Consider the following 16,467-nt stretch of genomic DNA (forward strand, 5'->3'; position numbering starts at 1 on the left):
ATGGAAGAAAGACCACATTTAAAAAAAAAAAGAAGAAGAAGAACAAATCCTGATGTGAGTACAGCCATACAGGCTGGTTATTGGAATACGGCTCAGTCTAGTTCTAGCGTGGAGCTTTAATTCCACCTAGTGTTCAGACAGAGGTAGGACATCTTAAACTCACACTAACCCAAATACACAGAGCCTGTATATTTCTCCACCTCTTTAATCTTTACATAATAGCCAGCACTGTGGAACATCATTAATTTATCAAAGTGATTTTCATTGCAATTGCCTTTCAAAATAAATTGAGTTTTCATTAAGTTGGATTTTGTTTTTCTTTTATTCAAATGAGGTGCTGAATTCTCTTGTCTAATCCGTCTTAGCTAATATTAGCACACAAGTACAAGTTCGGAAAGTGTATGCCTGAGGAGACACAGCTTAGATCCCTACTTAAACTACAATTAGGAGGATAAAAGCCCTGCTTTGGGTAATAACCCAGAAATATTACTGAGACTGGACAAATCAGCCTCTCGCTAAAAATACACTCACACACATAGAGAGAGGCACACACATGCACAAACATTTAACACACTTGCTTTTGCTTTCTCAGCAGGACTTTGTCAAATGAGGGAGCAAAACTGCTGAGTAAATGGTGTGCTCTGTTTCAGGTCTTATCGTGGCTCATACATTATATGTCGATGGAAGCACAAGTCATAACCTTTCCTTCTCACATCTCCATATAGTGTGATATCAGCACTGAGCAGCAACTTCTATTTCTGTTCTGCATCACTGAGGAACTTTTGTGCAGCTCTCTGTAAAACCTCTGCATTTACACGTTATCGACTCACTATGAAGATTAATTACACCCCTGAATGTTGCTCTCCTTCCCCTTCTTAGCGGACAAATCCAAGTTTATTGTGAAGATGGGTTTCTTACTTAATGGCAAAAGCTGTGCTTTTCTCAAAACACAGATTGCCAGCGTTTTATTTTCTGCAGGACTGAACAAGACAAAAAAAATGACAGTTCCAAAAGGCAGTAACACATGTGAGGCATCGAGTCAAAAGGTGACAGCCCTGTCTCCTAGAAACTGGGTTTATATAAAAGTAGTTTGCAACAGCAAATATATTTTGAAGGAAATTAAATCACATTTTGTATCAATATAATGAGGAAGTGTTCTTAATTAATGTTTAACAAAAATGTTGATACTAAACATATGTTTGCTGACAACATATTTAAATACTTTCCTAAACAGGGCTGAGTTTTTATATAACTCACTCATTTAAATTAAATTAAGACTTTAAGTACTGCACAATTATACCAATGGCTGCTTCAAATGACAGCGAAGCACCAGGTTTCACCAGGCTTCATTCAGCCATCTCAGCTCACACAGGTGGAGGTTGAACCTGCCGAAGAATAGGTTGAGCTCAGTGGCAAATTCTGGTTCCCCATGTGCTCTGGAGGCAGGTTTGCTGCAGCGTGTCATCTGCTTCATTCCATTCCACATCTCCTTTGCAACAATCTGCTCTGATTTGCCTTCAATCCTCCTCAATCCTGTATTCCTTCTTGGACTATCTGAATTTTCTCTTTAACTCATTTTGGACAGCCCTCAGTTCGTCATGGTCCATTGCCATTAAGCCCTCTTTTTTCTGTTATGCCCTTTGATTTCCTAATTAATCCATGGTTTATTGTTTAGGAAGCATTGGAGCTTTTTGGATGGTAAAATGTTGTCCTCACAGAAAGTGATGTAGTCTGTTATGCAGTGAGAGAAATCCTCAGTGTCATGGTTGTCCTGGACCAGTTCCCAGTCCATGACATGGAAACACTCCTGGAGGGTCTCCTCAGCATCCTTAGACCAGACCTCCACAGTCCACTTGCTGTTGATCTGCTGCTTCACCACTGACTTGAAGGTGACAACAAGGTGTACCAGGTTGTGGTCTAATTCTCCGGGAGGGAGGGAAGAGGAGCTGTAAGCCCCTTCCATGCTGATATACAAGAGGTCAGGATTTTATTTTCTCTCATTGCAGGTAACATTTTGTTTAAATATGTTTATTGTGAAACTCTGCCTCTCTAAGCTTGTCACTTTTTACGTACTTATTGCACACAAGCAGCAGTGACAAAGACAACAATGGTGAAGCTAAAGAATGCCAGAGATGTGGAGGAATCTCAAGTTGGAAGCTAACAGATTGATTAAATAGATGTCAACTCTTGGAGCATCCAAAACATGCATTTTCATTAGATGGCCACCAGATGGTAGTACAGAAACAAGAAGGAAAGAAATGATGTACAACACCAATAATGAAGTATGATGAGTGCACACTGGAGGCTACTGTCTGAACTATTCAGAGGTACTTTTATTCAACTACGGAAGCATGTGCTTGTGTTCAAATACAGCTTCAACTGAAGCTGATGGGAACAGCTCCCATATTAATGTATAATTATTTTGCAGTAAAACACTTCAGCAAAGCATTCACTGAATACGATGGCCAGCATTTAAAGTTTGAACTTGTGCTTGAGTCATTTCCTATTGACTTTCTCTTTGGTCAGTAGGTATTATTACATTTTAAAGAGCACTGTGGGCATTATATGGTAGAAAATAATGTTGACATGGAAACCTGTGCAAAACTAAACCAATTGCTGAACTAAGCAGGCAGAACAGGTTATTAAAGGTTAAGGGAGAGAATATTTGGGGGACTACTAAGTCAAGATGTGTTCATGGGACTTCCACAACAGACCTCTGACCTTCAGAATAAAAGTGTTGTGGGCGTGGGAGTTAGTTGGTGTAAGTGTTATATAATTTCTTATTTATACCCAAAGTGCAGATTTTCAGAAAAACAGAACACTAGAACATGTGTCCTCTCCTCTGTGGTGCACATAACAGAGGCTCAGTTAGCCTCTCAGAGCAGTGTATGAACTGGCAACTGTGCAAGTATTATTTGATAACTCGTATATAATTAATAGCTTAATATAATGTATAGGCCAAAATGTATTGTGAGGTATAATGTTAGATTATATGAGTCAGAGCTTTCAGGTGATCTGGTGTATTCTGGAAGCTTTACCCTGAAATGTGCACACAGGTTATTGGTCTTTTGGCTTGATTTTGATACATTTTTTTCTGTCTACCACATAAACAATAGCAATATTATTATTTGGGCTTATCATCTTTTTCCAGGCACTAGAGGTTGGCACATGTAAGCCAAGACAGATCAAGCTAAAAAAGCACTATTAAATTGTCTAAATTGAGCAGAAAGAGCTATTCTGATAAAAGAAAAACAAAACTGCCTAAAACTTACTGTTATAAATAAAAAAGAAAGGAACACCACTGAAAATATAATAAATATAGAGATATATTGCTCTAAAATTGTATTTTGCATTCATAGGGAGCCTCTGCTCAAAGTCTTAATAGTTAGACTCTTTGTTTCTGTTTTGCATATTATGTATACATATACCGTGACTTTATGTAAGATGTATTTTATAAACAACCCTGGAACAAATTGTGCAACTTTGAAAGCACTGTTTTGTTGCTCAGGTTGATGAATAACTAACAGAGAAACAGCCCTGAATCCTGACACTACTGACCCTTCGTCTGGTTATATAATGGCTCTAAAACATTAATTTGGCCAGGTGAGACACCGTAATTTATAGAAAAGGCAAATTACTGTACAAGAAGCAGTGAGAAATGCAAGTTGTGACTTTCTTGCAAGGTTTATCTGATATTGTCGTGATGGTGTTTTTCTTCCTACAACATGATCATTTATGTTGCTCCACGACCATCACTGTAATTGAACAAAAAGCGACAAAGTCCACAGAGGGTGCGGGGCAAGGTGGATGAGTGAGTCAAGTTCAGGACTTTCACCTGGCAGACCAGGATTTGTGTCCTTTGTGGAATTTATTGCTGACTTATTGTTTTTAGACTTGCGTAATATTGCTTCCACACACTGATTTAATACGAAATTGCTCTCATTTGCCAGAAGTTTGTGCTGGCTTAAGTTTTAGATATTTGTATCAGTGAGATAAATTGTAATTTCTACTTTTATTATCATAAAAAGACCTCACTGGAAGTGACAAATAGAATAAAACCTTTACATTGAATGTTAAAAACTGACAGATAAATTGATTGTGCTCCTCTTAATCAAATTCTTTACGTTGACTGGCAGGCAGTATGTTGGCTGATCTAGGCCAGGCTGCTCTTAAGGGTTTACAGGGCTAACTTTCAGAGGAAGACGATATAATTTGAGAACACTAAACGAAGTACAACATGAGGAACATGCGTGCGGGAAGGGACGTGCTGTTAACGTCAGAGCCGCATAGGTATGCGTCATCCCTGTCCAATCACCGCACTGAACGCTGATTGGTTTGTTCAGGAGAGATGAGGCCCTATTCTCTCAGGTTTCCGCTTAAGTATCAGCGCGGCACGAACCATTGATGACAAGAGGGGGATACGTGTGTACAGCTTTTTTAATTTAGACTTTTATCCGTTTGCAAAGGAAATGAAACAGTTAGATACATTTCAAAAGTATTATATTCACTTACTATAGCTATAGTCAATTCTAATCTATTTTGGTGCCCTCGGTAAAGCATTACGGACTAGCCCATCATTTGCTAACCCCTCGGTTGCCGGCGTTTCCTGGCTCACTAGAAAAATATGATGTAACTTTTGCCGGCTTTCTCTTACCTTCAAAAACCCAGAGAGAAAACCAGCTAAGTTAACCTTGTGTAGCCACGTGTTGGGGAACATTCTCTAGCTTTTTGTTGATTAAATGGCTCTGTTTCGTTAGCATATGTGAAAAGAGCGGCACACTGCCAGTAACTTACAGTTCGCTGTCCGTTGGACTCGGTACAGTAAAGAATGAATCCAGCTCGTCGCTGTTCGACTTTATTCAGCCAGCTGTGTGTGTCTTCGCGGGGGGGACCGACCGCCAGGAGAACGTTTTCACCGGGAGCGGTCTCAGCCCCGGCGGGAACACGGCACTGTCACCCCGGTGTCGTTGTCGGAGGGGGAAGCAAAGGGACCTGTCCCCAGCTGAACCAAAGCGGAGCATCCAATACTGGGGCAGCACCAGGTAGTGTACACCTCAGTATGTCTTTTGGTATTCACCACCAGTGAGACCAGGCTGACAGGGCCTTTCTACCAAACTACGTTCAAAAATTTGAACGTTTAAAGTGCTCTTACTCATCAGTGTCTGACTCATTTACAGAAGTTACTCATACTGATCGGGTTTTACCACACGAAGGCTCAAAAGATTTTAGTTGTTTTGTAGGTTTAGCGTTACCGTTTGTGACAGTTACAGCTGTGTAAGTAACGTTATTAACATTTCACCTCAACTGCAAAACCGTCTTAAAATCAGGCCTACTTTTGTTGTCATTTCGTATGCGAAGGTGATGATGCAACAGTCACCTCCTCTCAGGAGTCTTTCCACCTCACAGAGCCCCACTGACCGACCTGTGGCCGTCTATATCGGCCTCTCTGTAACAACTCACTTACCAGTAGGAACAAATAAGCTCGAATGGCTTTAAAAGGGCACAGCCATTACAGAAATTACACCTGAACCAACCAGGAAATGTCACCATAGGATAGTGAAGCCATGTGGAAACAGCTGTTTCTGCACAGAACAGAATGTTCCTGAAAGCGGTAATTTGGTCTGCGAGTCATCTGAACAGTATGAGCTGGAAGCCAAATTTACTGTTTTTCTAAACCCAAAACTTCAAAGTTTTTAGATATCTGCATCAATGTACAAGAGCTCCTTTCTGAACACCTGCCGTCTGCAGTTTCACTGACACAACTGCACTTTTTCTTTTCTAATGTAAAGTTTATACGATGTCAGGATGGTGAAATACTTTCCAAAGACCATCATCTTCAAATGTCTTGTTTTTTCTGACCAACAGTACAAACCCAAAGATATTCAGTCTGCAACAATTTAAAACAGAGAAAAACATATTGTCATATTCGCCAGCCTGGAACCAGCCAGTGATTCATCACTTAAACAATTAGTTTGGAAATGGAAAATACACTTGTGAATAACAATTACTTCAAGTCATTTAGTTGATAAAATCTCAAGATGATATTTCCATGTCTTGTGTCCAACCAACTGTCAAAACTCTCAGATATTACGTTTACTGTATAAGACTTTTAATCTCCTTATTAATCCGTGGCTTATTGTTTGGGAAGCTTTTATGCAATAAGAGAAATCCTCAGTGTCATGGTTGTCCCGGACCAGTTACTGCTAGATATAACTTTATCAGAATTATTGTGAATTAATTAATTAAATCATTAGCTTTGGTAATTGATTTATATCTAGTTTGGAATGAAGAAGAAAAGTAACTGTTTCTGCCAGAATGTGCCCAAAATAATAAATACTGTGACACAGTCTTTACTGAAGGGTCTCTTATTGGTAGACTGTGACATGATCTTCATGGGAAAGAGGGTGGAAGTATGGATGTGAAATGAAAAATGGAGTGAGAAAATATCAAGTGATTTGATTCAATTAAGGCCAATTTGACTAAAATGGTCATGATGAGCCATGTTTCATCATTTTCCTCTTCTTACATTCATTCACTCATTCATTACATTCAACACAAAGTTGCCATTTATGGTTAAAGCTCCTTATGAAATTAGCAGTGCCAGCGATGAAATGAATGTGAATTGAAGAATTGAGGGGTGATTTGATAAACTTGATTGACATTTTTTTTTAAACCGTGTTACTCTGATGATCAGGTGGGCTGTGTTACTGTCTACCATTCAACACCCACCTGACATTTATCCTTTACAGCGAGGACTTTTTGTTACCTCCACCCGAAACATTAACCATATCAAATGGAAATGTGAGCATTATATTTAGTTTTAGTTCAAGAAATCCTCAGTTATCCAAATCACCATTTACATTTAAACATTGGTTTACGTTATTTATGTTGTTCATAAACCAGGTATTTGTTGGCAGTTAGTCAGTGGTTGTGGTTTTTTAATTGACATTTAGGGCGGAAGTAACTAAAATCTCTTGCTGTGAAGGATGAACGTCAGCTGGGTGTTGAATGGTAGACAGTAACGCAGCCCAGTTGATCATCACAGCAGCACTGTTTCAAATGAAACGTCAATCAAGTTTATCAAATCAATTGACAGTTAATCTGTAACACTACCCTGATGACCTGTCAGCTCATTTTCTGTCAGTGGTGGTCTTTCTTTCATCTCTTCAGCCATGGCAGCTAACACTGCTCCCGCTAAGTAACCACTTCTATTTATTCCCTCTCTGGAACTGTCACACAGGATGTTCTTGATGTTCTCACTTGTGGCTCTTAAGCAGGTACCTCGAGTAATCTGCTGGAGCCGCCTCAGTTTCCTTCCTGCCACTGTAAACCATGACACTGCGTTCTTATCTCGCTGCATTTAGTCCTGCATTTAGAGCCACACATGCAGCTGACAAATGGGCTGAGGGGCTGATGTGTCACAAGGAAACAGGTCAGGTCTCGTGCACATTCCCACGTGGCCTGGGTCAGCAGCAAAGTGGTGCCTTAAATTAGCCACTTTTTAATGGTTTCTGTGTTTGAGGCCTCTGGAGGCTAAAACTCCTAATCTGACTCCATGCAGGTCTGTGCTGGCCTCCACCTGTAATGGGATTGGTCAGGTCCAGTTACATAACCACCCAGGCATATATTAATTAGCTTGAAAAAGTTAAATCTCTTGGGTTAGCTTTGCAGTGTTGACAGAGCAGCACTAAAACTAAAACACAAAGCTGATCTGGTGACTGTGATGAAGTTTGGTCTGTTTGTACAGCTATAAAATCACTGAATTCAGAGCGGTTACATTTGTTATGTGCAGATACTATTGGCACATTTGCTTTATCAGATGTGGAGAACAGCAATCAATAGTAGAGATTTTAGTGTTGCTTATGGCTTCAGTTGAAACAATGGCTGCCTGTATCATCTTTCTGTCTGTCTTTCAGTGGAATTCCGCTGTTCCACAGACGGCTCGGTGTCACAGACGTACGGGACAGTCCCACATTCATTCTTCACTGTGTATCACTTAATCTAATAGGTGACTCGGGTAATTCAGTTACTCGGCATGTGGCTGCCACAGCAGAGGAGACGATGGCCTGGAATTTGATCTGTGTGTGCGTGACCAGCACCACTCAGCTTGTTATTCAACAGCAGCTTCACTCAGTCCTGGAACTGAACGTCTGCCACCACGTGCTCTGTTCTTTACTACAGAGACAAGAAAAACAGTTTGAGTGAAAAAAGAGGGCGAGAATGATGCTGCTCTGAGTTGCAGGTTTCCTGCTCAATGCAGCAAATACAGATATGATTTGTCTGAAACTCACTTTGCGAGCAACACTTCGTGCTCAAACTACTGTGCCTGTTATTGTTGCTTGTTCCATTACAGCAACCACTATTACTACTACACAGTGACTTCCCTACCCTGTCTACGATTCCTACTGAAGATGTGGATCTGTGAAAGCACAGACAGAGCACACAACTTTTTATCAAATGTCACTCATTCAGGAGGAAACAGGGCATTTATTCAGGACTGATTCAGCCGTGGATCAATCCTCATTTGAGATCTAATCAACATTTGGGCCAGCAGGACAGTGGATGCGCATATGCTGAGTCCAAATAAACAACAGTGAGTGTGTGTTCATGGTAATGAAGGAACACGTCGCCCAGTGCAACAGTTTGGCTCACAGATGTAATTTAATAGTTTTTTGACAACAGTGGAGCTCTATGGCAAGATGTGTCAAGCTTTGATAGACACACAGTAGTTGTTAGTAGGTTACATTCACTGTTGGTTTGGGTCTTTAATCATCTAGAATTTCAACAGAATTATATTTTTGAGTGTACTGGCTGCAGGCCATACTGGCATTCTTATCTCGTGGCGTGTGATTGGCATCTCAGGACACGCATACGATGCATGGAGACGGTCACATAAAGTGAATGAGAATTCTTTGCCTGCCTGGCAGTTTGTTGCTGATTGTCGTTCCATTTTACTGAGTTTCCTCTCTGGGTTGCCTATGCTGTAGAGCTCTCATTCTGTGTGTGCACTGGTGTGTGTGTGCGTGCGTGCGTGTGTGTGTGTGAGAGAGGGAGAGCATTCTTGAATGGGCCAGTCAGTGAGTGGGTGAGTCACGTCCTTCATCTGGCTGCTACAGCAGCAGTCAGTGGGGCTGTCTCAGGAGAGTCAGGCTGTCCTTCCATACCCACGTCCAGCACATTCTCTGCTCCCACTCAGTCCAGCTGTGCATAGACAGTGAAGGAAGGGGAGCGAGGGACGGCAAGCAGAAAGAGAAGAAGAGCACTAGGTGAATGACCAGTGAACAGACTGGAAACTGTGTCCGTGTGTGTCTGTGTGTGTCTGTGTGTGTCTGTGTGTGTCTGTGTGTGTGTGTGTTTCCTTCATCCATTTTGATCCATGTAAGTACCTTTTGTCGTATGCTTATATGAGGCCAACGGTTCGATCTGGTCCAGTCAGTGTCATTCCCCTCCAATAATACAGATAGGATGCAGTTTGACTGATGACATCGTCATTGGAGATTTGATCAGCATCTGGACTTCAAGTCATTATATAGTTAGATGAAATAATCCGATTGTTTGCAGCAAAAAGCAAAGCAGTAGCCTGACATGTGCCAGAGAGACATTGCTTGTACATGTTCAGTTTTAACTGATGCTGTGTCAGAGTGGAGCTCATACAATGGTCTGGTCTTTGTGAGGCCACAGCTAGCGCTGGCCTTTTGCACTGTGTTGTATTGAGAGGTTTCTAGCCAAGCTGGTGGTGTGGCTCAAGGGACGTCCATCCCATTTGGTTGGTAGGGTTTGACTGAGATATCTTAACACATTTTGAATGTAGGGCCTTAAAATGTTGTGCAGACTTTTATGATCCCAAGGGATGAGTTATTAGACCTTTGGTGATCCCTTTAGTGCTGTCATCAGGTTCAAATATCAGCCTGTCCAATACTTAAGTTCATGGTTAAACATCTGTACAACTGACATTCCTGTCAGCCTCAGCTGTACTTTGGGTTTCATGCTAATTGGCACATGTTAGCATGCAAACATGCTACAATAAGATGGCAACCATGCTGAACATTACCGGCTAAACATCAGCATGTTAGCTTTGTCATCGTGAGCTAACATTTATGTATCTGAAAGCAAGTACAGCCTTACAGAGACATTAGCATGGCTGTAGACTGTTATCCTTGTTGTTATATTCTTGAAAGGGTGGACAAAATATTTGAAACATCTTCAAAGATGGTGCCGATAAAACACATTATCCAATCCAGCGTACTGTGATGTTGAAAATCCATCAGTTCCTCTCCTAAAGTGTCAAATGTGTCTGCCATGGTTTGTGTTCTATGCAAGGAACAGAGAATAATACATGGACTTTAGAACAAAAATGACGAGTCAACTGGCAGAAAATTTCTCATCAACTATTTTGATAATTAAACTTCCAAAAATGCTCAACGTTCACTTTTTCCTGTTTTTAAAAATGTGAGGATTTGCTGTTTTCTTACTGTCAGTTGAATATCTTTAGGCTTTTGGGTCAGATGTCATTTTGAGCTCTGAGAAATTGTAATGGGTATTTTTCACAATTTTCTGACTTTTATGCTGAATGATTAATCATAAAAGAAATATAATCGATGATGAAAATAGCAAGAGTGTTGAATCTTAGATACTTATTCCATACCATGTGTTTAGAATGATACTCTCTCCATTAATGGCACACTGGTATGAAAAGCATTGAAACAGAGGGATGTGTATCAATGAAAAGGCAAATTGTGAAGTTCTTAATCTGTTCAGGCAGAAAAGCGGCACATAAATACAGTCCATTTACATTAGGGTATATGCATGTGTAGTTGGGTAGAACCATCCTCCTCCTGGGTTTTAAGTGATTCATGTGGTGGGTTTTTACCCTAAAGCCTAACACTGTGCAGGAAATAGTTCAAACTGACCCAAAATCAGATTAGTAATTGAGCTCTGTTAGACAAGTCTCTAACCACGTAAATGTGCCACAGACAAAGAGAGCAGCCCACGCTCTGTCTTTCTCTTCCTTCCTCTGTCACTTAACCAGAACACTGTTTGCCTGCAGAACCATGTCAAAAACCCATGTCATCCCCACATGCACATTGTTCTTTGAAATCCACCCACTTGTTCACTTATCCACACAATACACACACACACACACACACACACACACACACACACACACACACACACACACACACACACTACACACCTATCCCCCCACAGTCCATCTTCCTTTCTCCTTCCTGTTCTTCAGTCAGCATCTCTCGTCACTATGGCCACTGTGATAATGAAGTGAGTTCATTGGTCCTCCAGTCTCTCCCTCCCTCCTCAAGTCTGAGACAGGCTTACTGTGTCTCCCAGCTCTCCAGAGGTCATTCTGTCACCCAGGGAGTGAGGGGGAGGGAGGGAGGGGTGGGAACTGATGATTCAGAGAGAGGGGGATAAAGGATGAGTCACAGCATGGACAGCTATGGAAAGGAAGAGGATAAAAGAGGGCAGGTGTGACTGACAGTGAGGTGGATTGTCCTGCTCGTCAGACCGAGGAAGAGGGAGGAAAGCTTTGACCAGACATGGAGGCCATGGGTAAGACATGTCTACTAGACACAGAGACAGAGGCAGGCAGCAGTCAGGAGATGAACGGTTCTGTCTGAAAGAAAGACGTGAAAAAGGGTCTTATGGTCCAGAACGTTGTAACAGTGTTGTCAGAGTAACGGCTGTGAAGGAAAACTGAGTTCAAGCAAAGAAACATAGCAGGTATCCAGCAGCAGGTTTGGTGAGAGGACCTGATGTATGCGGAGACCATATAGTGGAGCACCATTTAGCTTCAGTCTCTGTCTGATGTGATGTCTAACACTGCCTTAATGAGCAGTGTTAGACATCAATGAGCAGAACTGATTTATGGCACCACTGGGTATTTTTATACGTCCAGCAGTGTCATGAACTACATCGACTGGGCTGTTTATTTCTGTGGACTAGCCAAAAACAGACATTCCTACCTGCTTATTTTATTCTTTATCAGTTTCTCAGCAGATTTTCCAGAAAGTTTGCGATCAAGATTAATCACGTCCTAAAAATGATATGCAGTGTTGATAGCAGAGAGCCCACACCACCTATTTGACAGTTTTGGAAATTTCTGAAACAGGAAACAGTGGAAACAGTGTGGAAAACATGATGGAAATGCAGCATTTCTGTTTCATGTACTCGGGTTAAAGTTCCATTGATAGTGGAATGTAACAATTGAGCGAAATTCCTTTTTTTATGTATTTTTTCTCACGGGTGTATATACAGCACCAAATTTACAAAACAGACAAGACATGTTTTTGGCATCATCGTGTTTTTTGAAACAGCCTTAAATCAAATTACAGATCAAGTGCAGCGGTGTTAAACTTAGATTTCTGAAACCCTGTTGTGACATCTGAGGGGTTTTCCAAGGTTGGGATTGTGGAAAACTCTTTGTTTCATTCCTCCGGCATTCCAGACAGTTGAATGGATTCATTCAGAGGGGAGATTGTTGTCTGTTACTCCTTTAAGACTTTTTCACATGATTATATTTCAGTATAATAGTGTTGGTATGCTCACACTTGAGCAACAACTTGTTTTCTCCGGTTTAGCAACATTACCCAAAATCAACCTGCTGTGCTTCTTCGTCTTCATACGTGCTTCTGTCTCTGTCTCACACTGTCCTGCACGGCTGTGTTTGAGCTGTCTCTTCTGTCATCTGAGACCATCAGACACAGCAGTCTCTGTCCAGTCTGGCTTCTGACAGATTGAGCTACCAACTGACCAGCCACTGATTTAAGGAGAATCTGACTTTGTTGTGGACAGACTGATAACAGTCTATTAAAAATTAGATGAATGTTTGCTTGTACTGGGTTGTTGGACTGTTTGTTGACTTAGCACATCAGTCAGTGGTCTGAACAAATGTTTGGTCAGTATGTCCTGAAACTTGTCATGGCCAAAGTAACCAAAATAACAACAAAACCTTTGTCCTGTGTACAGTAGAGACAGTTGGTATGTCTTTAACTAGGTTTGCAGTGAAGGTGCACAGTCTCTCAGTTCAGTCGTTTTCATGCTAGTCCTCTGCCTGCCTGGTAGACATCATGGGGTAAAGCCTTATGAGAGTCATATGGAAACCGCCAGGCTAACACTGTTGTTTTCCTCAGGATTCCTGCTCACACCTATCTTTAGAGAGCAGACACTGGAGCCTCAGAGGACTGATAACAAGTGGGACTATGTTGACCTCCATAAGTTTTTTTTGAAAGAAGAAATAACACAATCTCTGTCTTACTAACAGAAATTTGAATTCATGGCACTTAGGTTTTGCCGATGCAACCTTTCTTGGTCTTGGTCTTTTTTGGTATGACCACTAGCTTATGATGTCAAATGTTAGCAAACTTCAGACACAAGGCACCTTTAATGAGCACACATTTCTCCCTTGTGTCCTCTCCATCAGTTTGTCCAATGGGCGGCAGTAGCAGCAGCAGGTTGTTTGGTACATTGGCCCAGTCACTGAACAGCAGCCCCTTGGCCCAACCAGACCCATACCTGGAGGAGAACCCAGACCAAGACCTGGACCGGGACCTGGCCGAGATTGACCCGGACCAGCTGCTCAGAGAGTGCGAGGAAGCCCTGCAGAGACGGCCAGCCCGGCCACACCGGGATCTGGTCTATCCCAACGGCATGGCTCCCTGCCACCACAAGCACAACCCCCCCATTCGAATCATGCAGTGGAACATACTCGCACAAGGTAGAGCTCCGTGGATGAACCATACATTTGTGACTTTGTGAGGACTTCAGTGAAAGTTAGACTTCGTATTCAAACTCAAGGGACTAATGTCTGGCATGCTAATGGATTGCTTGTAGGGACAGCAGTCACCAGACTGAAATATCTCTTTTGACTGATTGAAATGAGGTTTTGACATTCATGGTCCTAGAAGGAGAATCCTGCTGAGTTAAGTGATTTGTGGTTTTGAATAAACTATCTTGACAACTATTATAATCATTATTATTGTTATAAACATGTCTCTCTTTATTTCCAGCTCTTGGTGAGGGGAAGGACGGGTTCATCCGCTGTCCGCTGGACGCTCTCAACTGGCAAGAAAGAAAGTACCTGATCCTGGAGGAGATCCTCACCTACCGCCCCGACATCCTGTGTCTACAGGAAGTGGACCACTACTATGACACTTTCCAGCCAATCATGGCCAGCCTGGGTTACCACAGTAGCTTCCTGGCCAAACCCTGGTCACCCTGTCTGGATGTAGAGCAGAATAATGGTCCTGACGGCTGCGCTCTGTTCTATCGCCACTCGCGCTTCTCCCTCCAGGCCACAGCTCACCTGCGGCTGTCAGCCAAGATGCTGCCCACCAACCAGGTGGCCATCGTCCAGACGCTGACGTGCCGGGTGACGGGCCAGCGGTTATGCGTGGCCGTGACCCATCTGAAAGCTCGTAGCGGCTGGGAAAGGCTGCGGAGTGCACAGGGCGCCGACCTGCTGCAAAGTCTACGCAGCATAACGTCCCGAGGTGGTAGCAGCAGCCAGAGCAAGGTGACGCCAGACAACGTACCTTTAATCGTTTGTGGGGACTTCAATGCAGAACCCTCAGAAGATGTTTACCGGCGCTTCAGCTCCTCCCCCCTTGGCCTGAACTCTGCATACAAGCTGCTGAGCTCTGACGGACAGACAGAGCCAGCGTATACCACCTGGAAGATCCGCCCCTCTGGAGAGAGTTGCAGCACTCTGGACTATATCTGGTATACCCATGATGCTTTGAGTGTAGAGTGCCTGCTGGACATTCCCACAGAGGAGCAGATCGGCCCCGACCGCCTCCCCTCCTACCACTACCCCTCCGACCATTTATCATTGCTCTGTGACATCAGTTTCAGGGAGCAGCCCCATAGGTGTCGGGTGCCAGTCCTGGACCAATAGGACAGTGAGTGGACTGCATGTCCAGAAACAATACTGAACCTCTACTGGAAACCAGAGTGAGGATAGAGAACATGACAGGAGCTACTGGTTTCAGGCTCATTTTGAAGCCAACAGACGGAGGGTGGAGTCAAGTCAACAAGTGAAATCTGATTGGAGCGTGAATATTTTGCAGACATGAGACAGACACATATAAGCCTGTGTCACTTTCTCTGATGTTGCCCTTATTTTAATGAACATCATAATGGGGAATAAAATCTTTGTAGTTTTAGGAGTTTTTAGGAGTTTCGGATCTGATCCACTGAGTTGTGAACTTCAGCTGAAATGGCAGCTAAGGGGTTCATCTACGCTTATTTATTGTTTCCATTACGCACATTATCACTTAATGTGACTAAATTACTCTTTATACTTTCGATCAGTGGTTATACATATATATAGTTTTAAAATAAATTATTTCGTTTGAGATTGGTAATCATGTTGTTGCTGTAACTACACTGAACATGAGGGGAAATGTTAATATATAAATAAAGTAATTATTTTTACTCTTATTGTTGTCCTGTTTGATTTCCTGGTGAGTGATGATGAATTATGTTGTGATTTTGTTTCTTTTATTTCAGCTCACACAGGGATGGGATGGAGCTTCTGGTCACACTGTTTGCTGGGTAGGATTCATATGCAAAATATCTGGACACCTGTTTGCACTTTATATGCATACAAAGATAATTTAGACAACAGTGTCCAACACACTTAATGTCAGCAGTTTGTGTGACAGTGTCCACACACACACACACACACACACACACACACACACAGCTCCATAAAGAAATAGTTTTCCCCATTTGGGTGCTGAAGAAGTTTACTGGCCTACACAGAGTCCTGACCTCAACCCCATCTCACTCCTCTAGCCAGACCCCATCAGCCAGCAGCAATGGCAGACCTCACTGATACTCGTTCAACGGAATTGGAGCAAAATCTATGGCTTTTGGCTTGTATGGAATCTTGAAAAGTCAAGATGCTGACTGCTGGATGTCCTGCTCGTTTCACATCTCATTTTAAGCATTCAACAACTAAAAGCCACCTTCATAGCAGTGTTTGAACATCCTTTCCTGTGAAGACCCAGTATGAAAGGACTGAGATCACAACGTCCCTAATTCACTGCATTTGAGAACACGTGCAGCAGCAGCAGCAGCAAACAGAAATGGGCTGAAAATATAGAAACAGCAATTTGTTCACAAAGGAAGGAAATCCAGCTCGACAAATGCTTTCTTTGTAGTTGGTTTGGTTTTGCATCGTCTTCCTCAGCAGGATCTGAGACGTAGTTGAAGAAAAAAGGTTAAAGACACACCTTTTTAATCAGGCTTTTAACTGACCTTTAAATTCTTCTTACGTTTTTATCATTTATCTTACGTTGATGTCTTTTATTCTGCTGTCTTATATTTTGTATTATGTTACCCTATTTTATCTACTTTACTTATTATCTTATGAACTTCTCTTATTTTTTGTAATTCCAGTGTTTCCTCAGGGGGGTCCTCCACACTGCAAGTTGTGTCTGGTCTGCT

The 16,467-nt window shown here is 42.2% G+C and overlaps 1 protein-coding gene across 4 annotated transcripts; it reads left to right on the forward strand.

Moving 5' to 3' along the window:
- The first annotated feature begins 4,638 nt into the window (after positions 1-4,638).
- nocta (nocturnin a) lies at positions 4,639-15,456 on the forward strand. 4 transcript variants are annotated; one of them, XM_076738403.1, is made up of 3 exons: positions 4,639-5,045; positions 13,439-13,732; positions 14,025-15,456. In XM_076738403.1, the coding sequence occupies exons 1-3, from the start codon at positions 4,829-4,831 to the stop codon at positions 14,909-14,911; spliced, it is 1,398 nt and encodes a 465-aa protein (XP_076594518.1). In that variant the 5' UTR covers positions 4,639-4,828; the 3' UTR covers positions 14,912-15,456. The 4 variants fall into 4 exon arrangements, with proteins under 4 accessions (XP_076594518.1, XP_076594519.1, XP_076594521.1 ...); XM_076738404.1 differs by having other exon boundaries at positions 4,639-5,042; XM_076738406.1 differs by lacking the exon at positions 4,639-5,045 and adding an exon at positions 11,434-11,568.
- The last annotated feature ends 1,011 nt before the right edge of the window (positions 15,457-16,467 follow it).

The sequence above is a fragment of the Chaetodon auriga genome, chromosome 9, assembly GCF_051107435.1.
Source record: "Chaetodon auriga isolate fChaAug3 chromosome 9, fChaAug3.hap1, whole genome shotgun sequence".
In the NCBI taxonomy this organism is placed as follows: Eukaryota; Metazoa; Chordata; class Actinopteri; order Chaetodontiformes; family Chaetodontidae; genus Chaetodon; species Chaetodon auriga.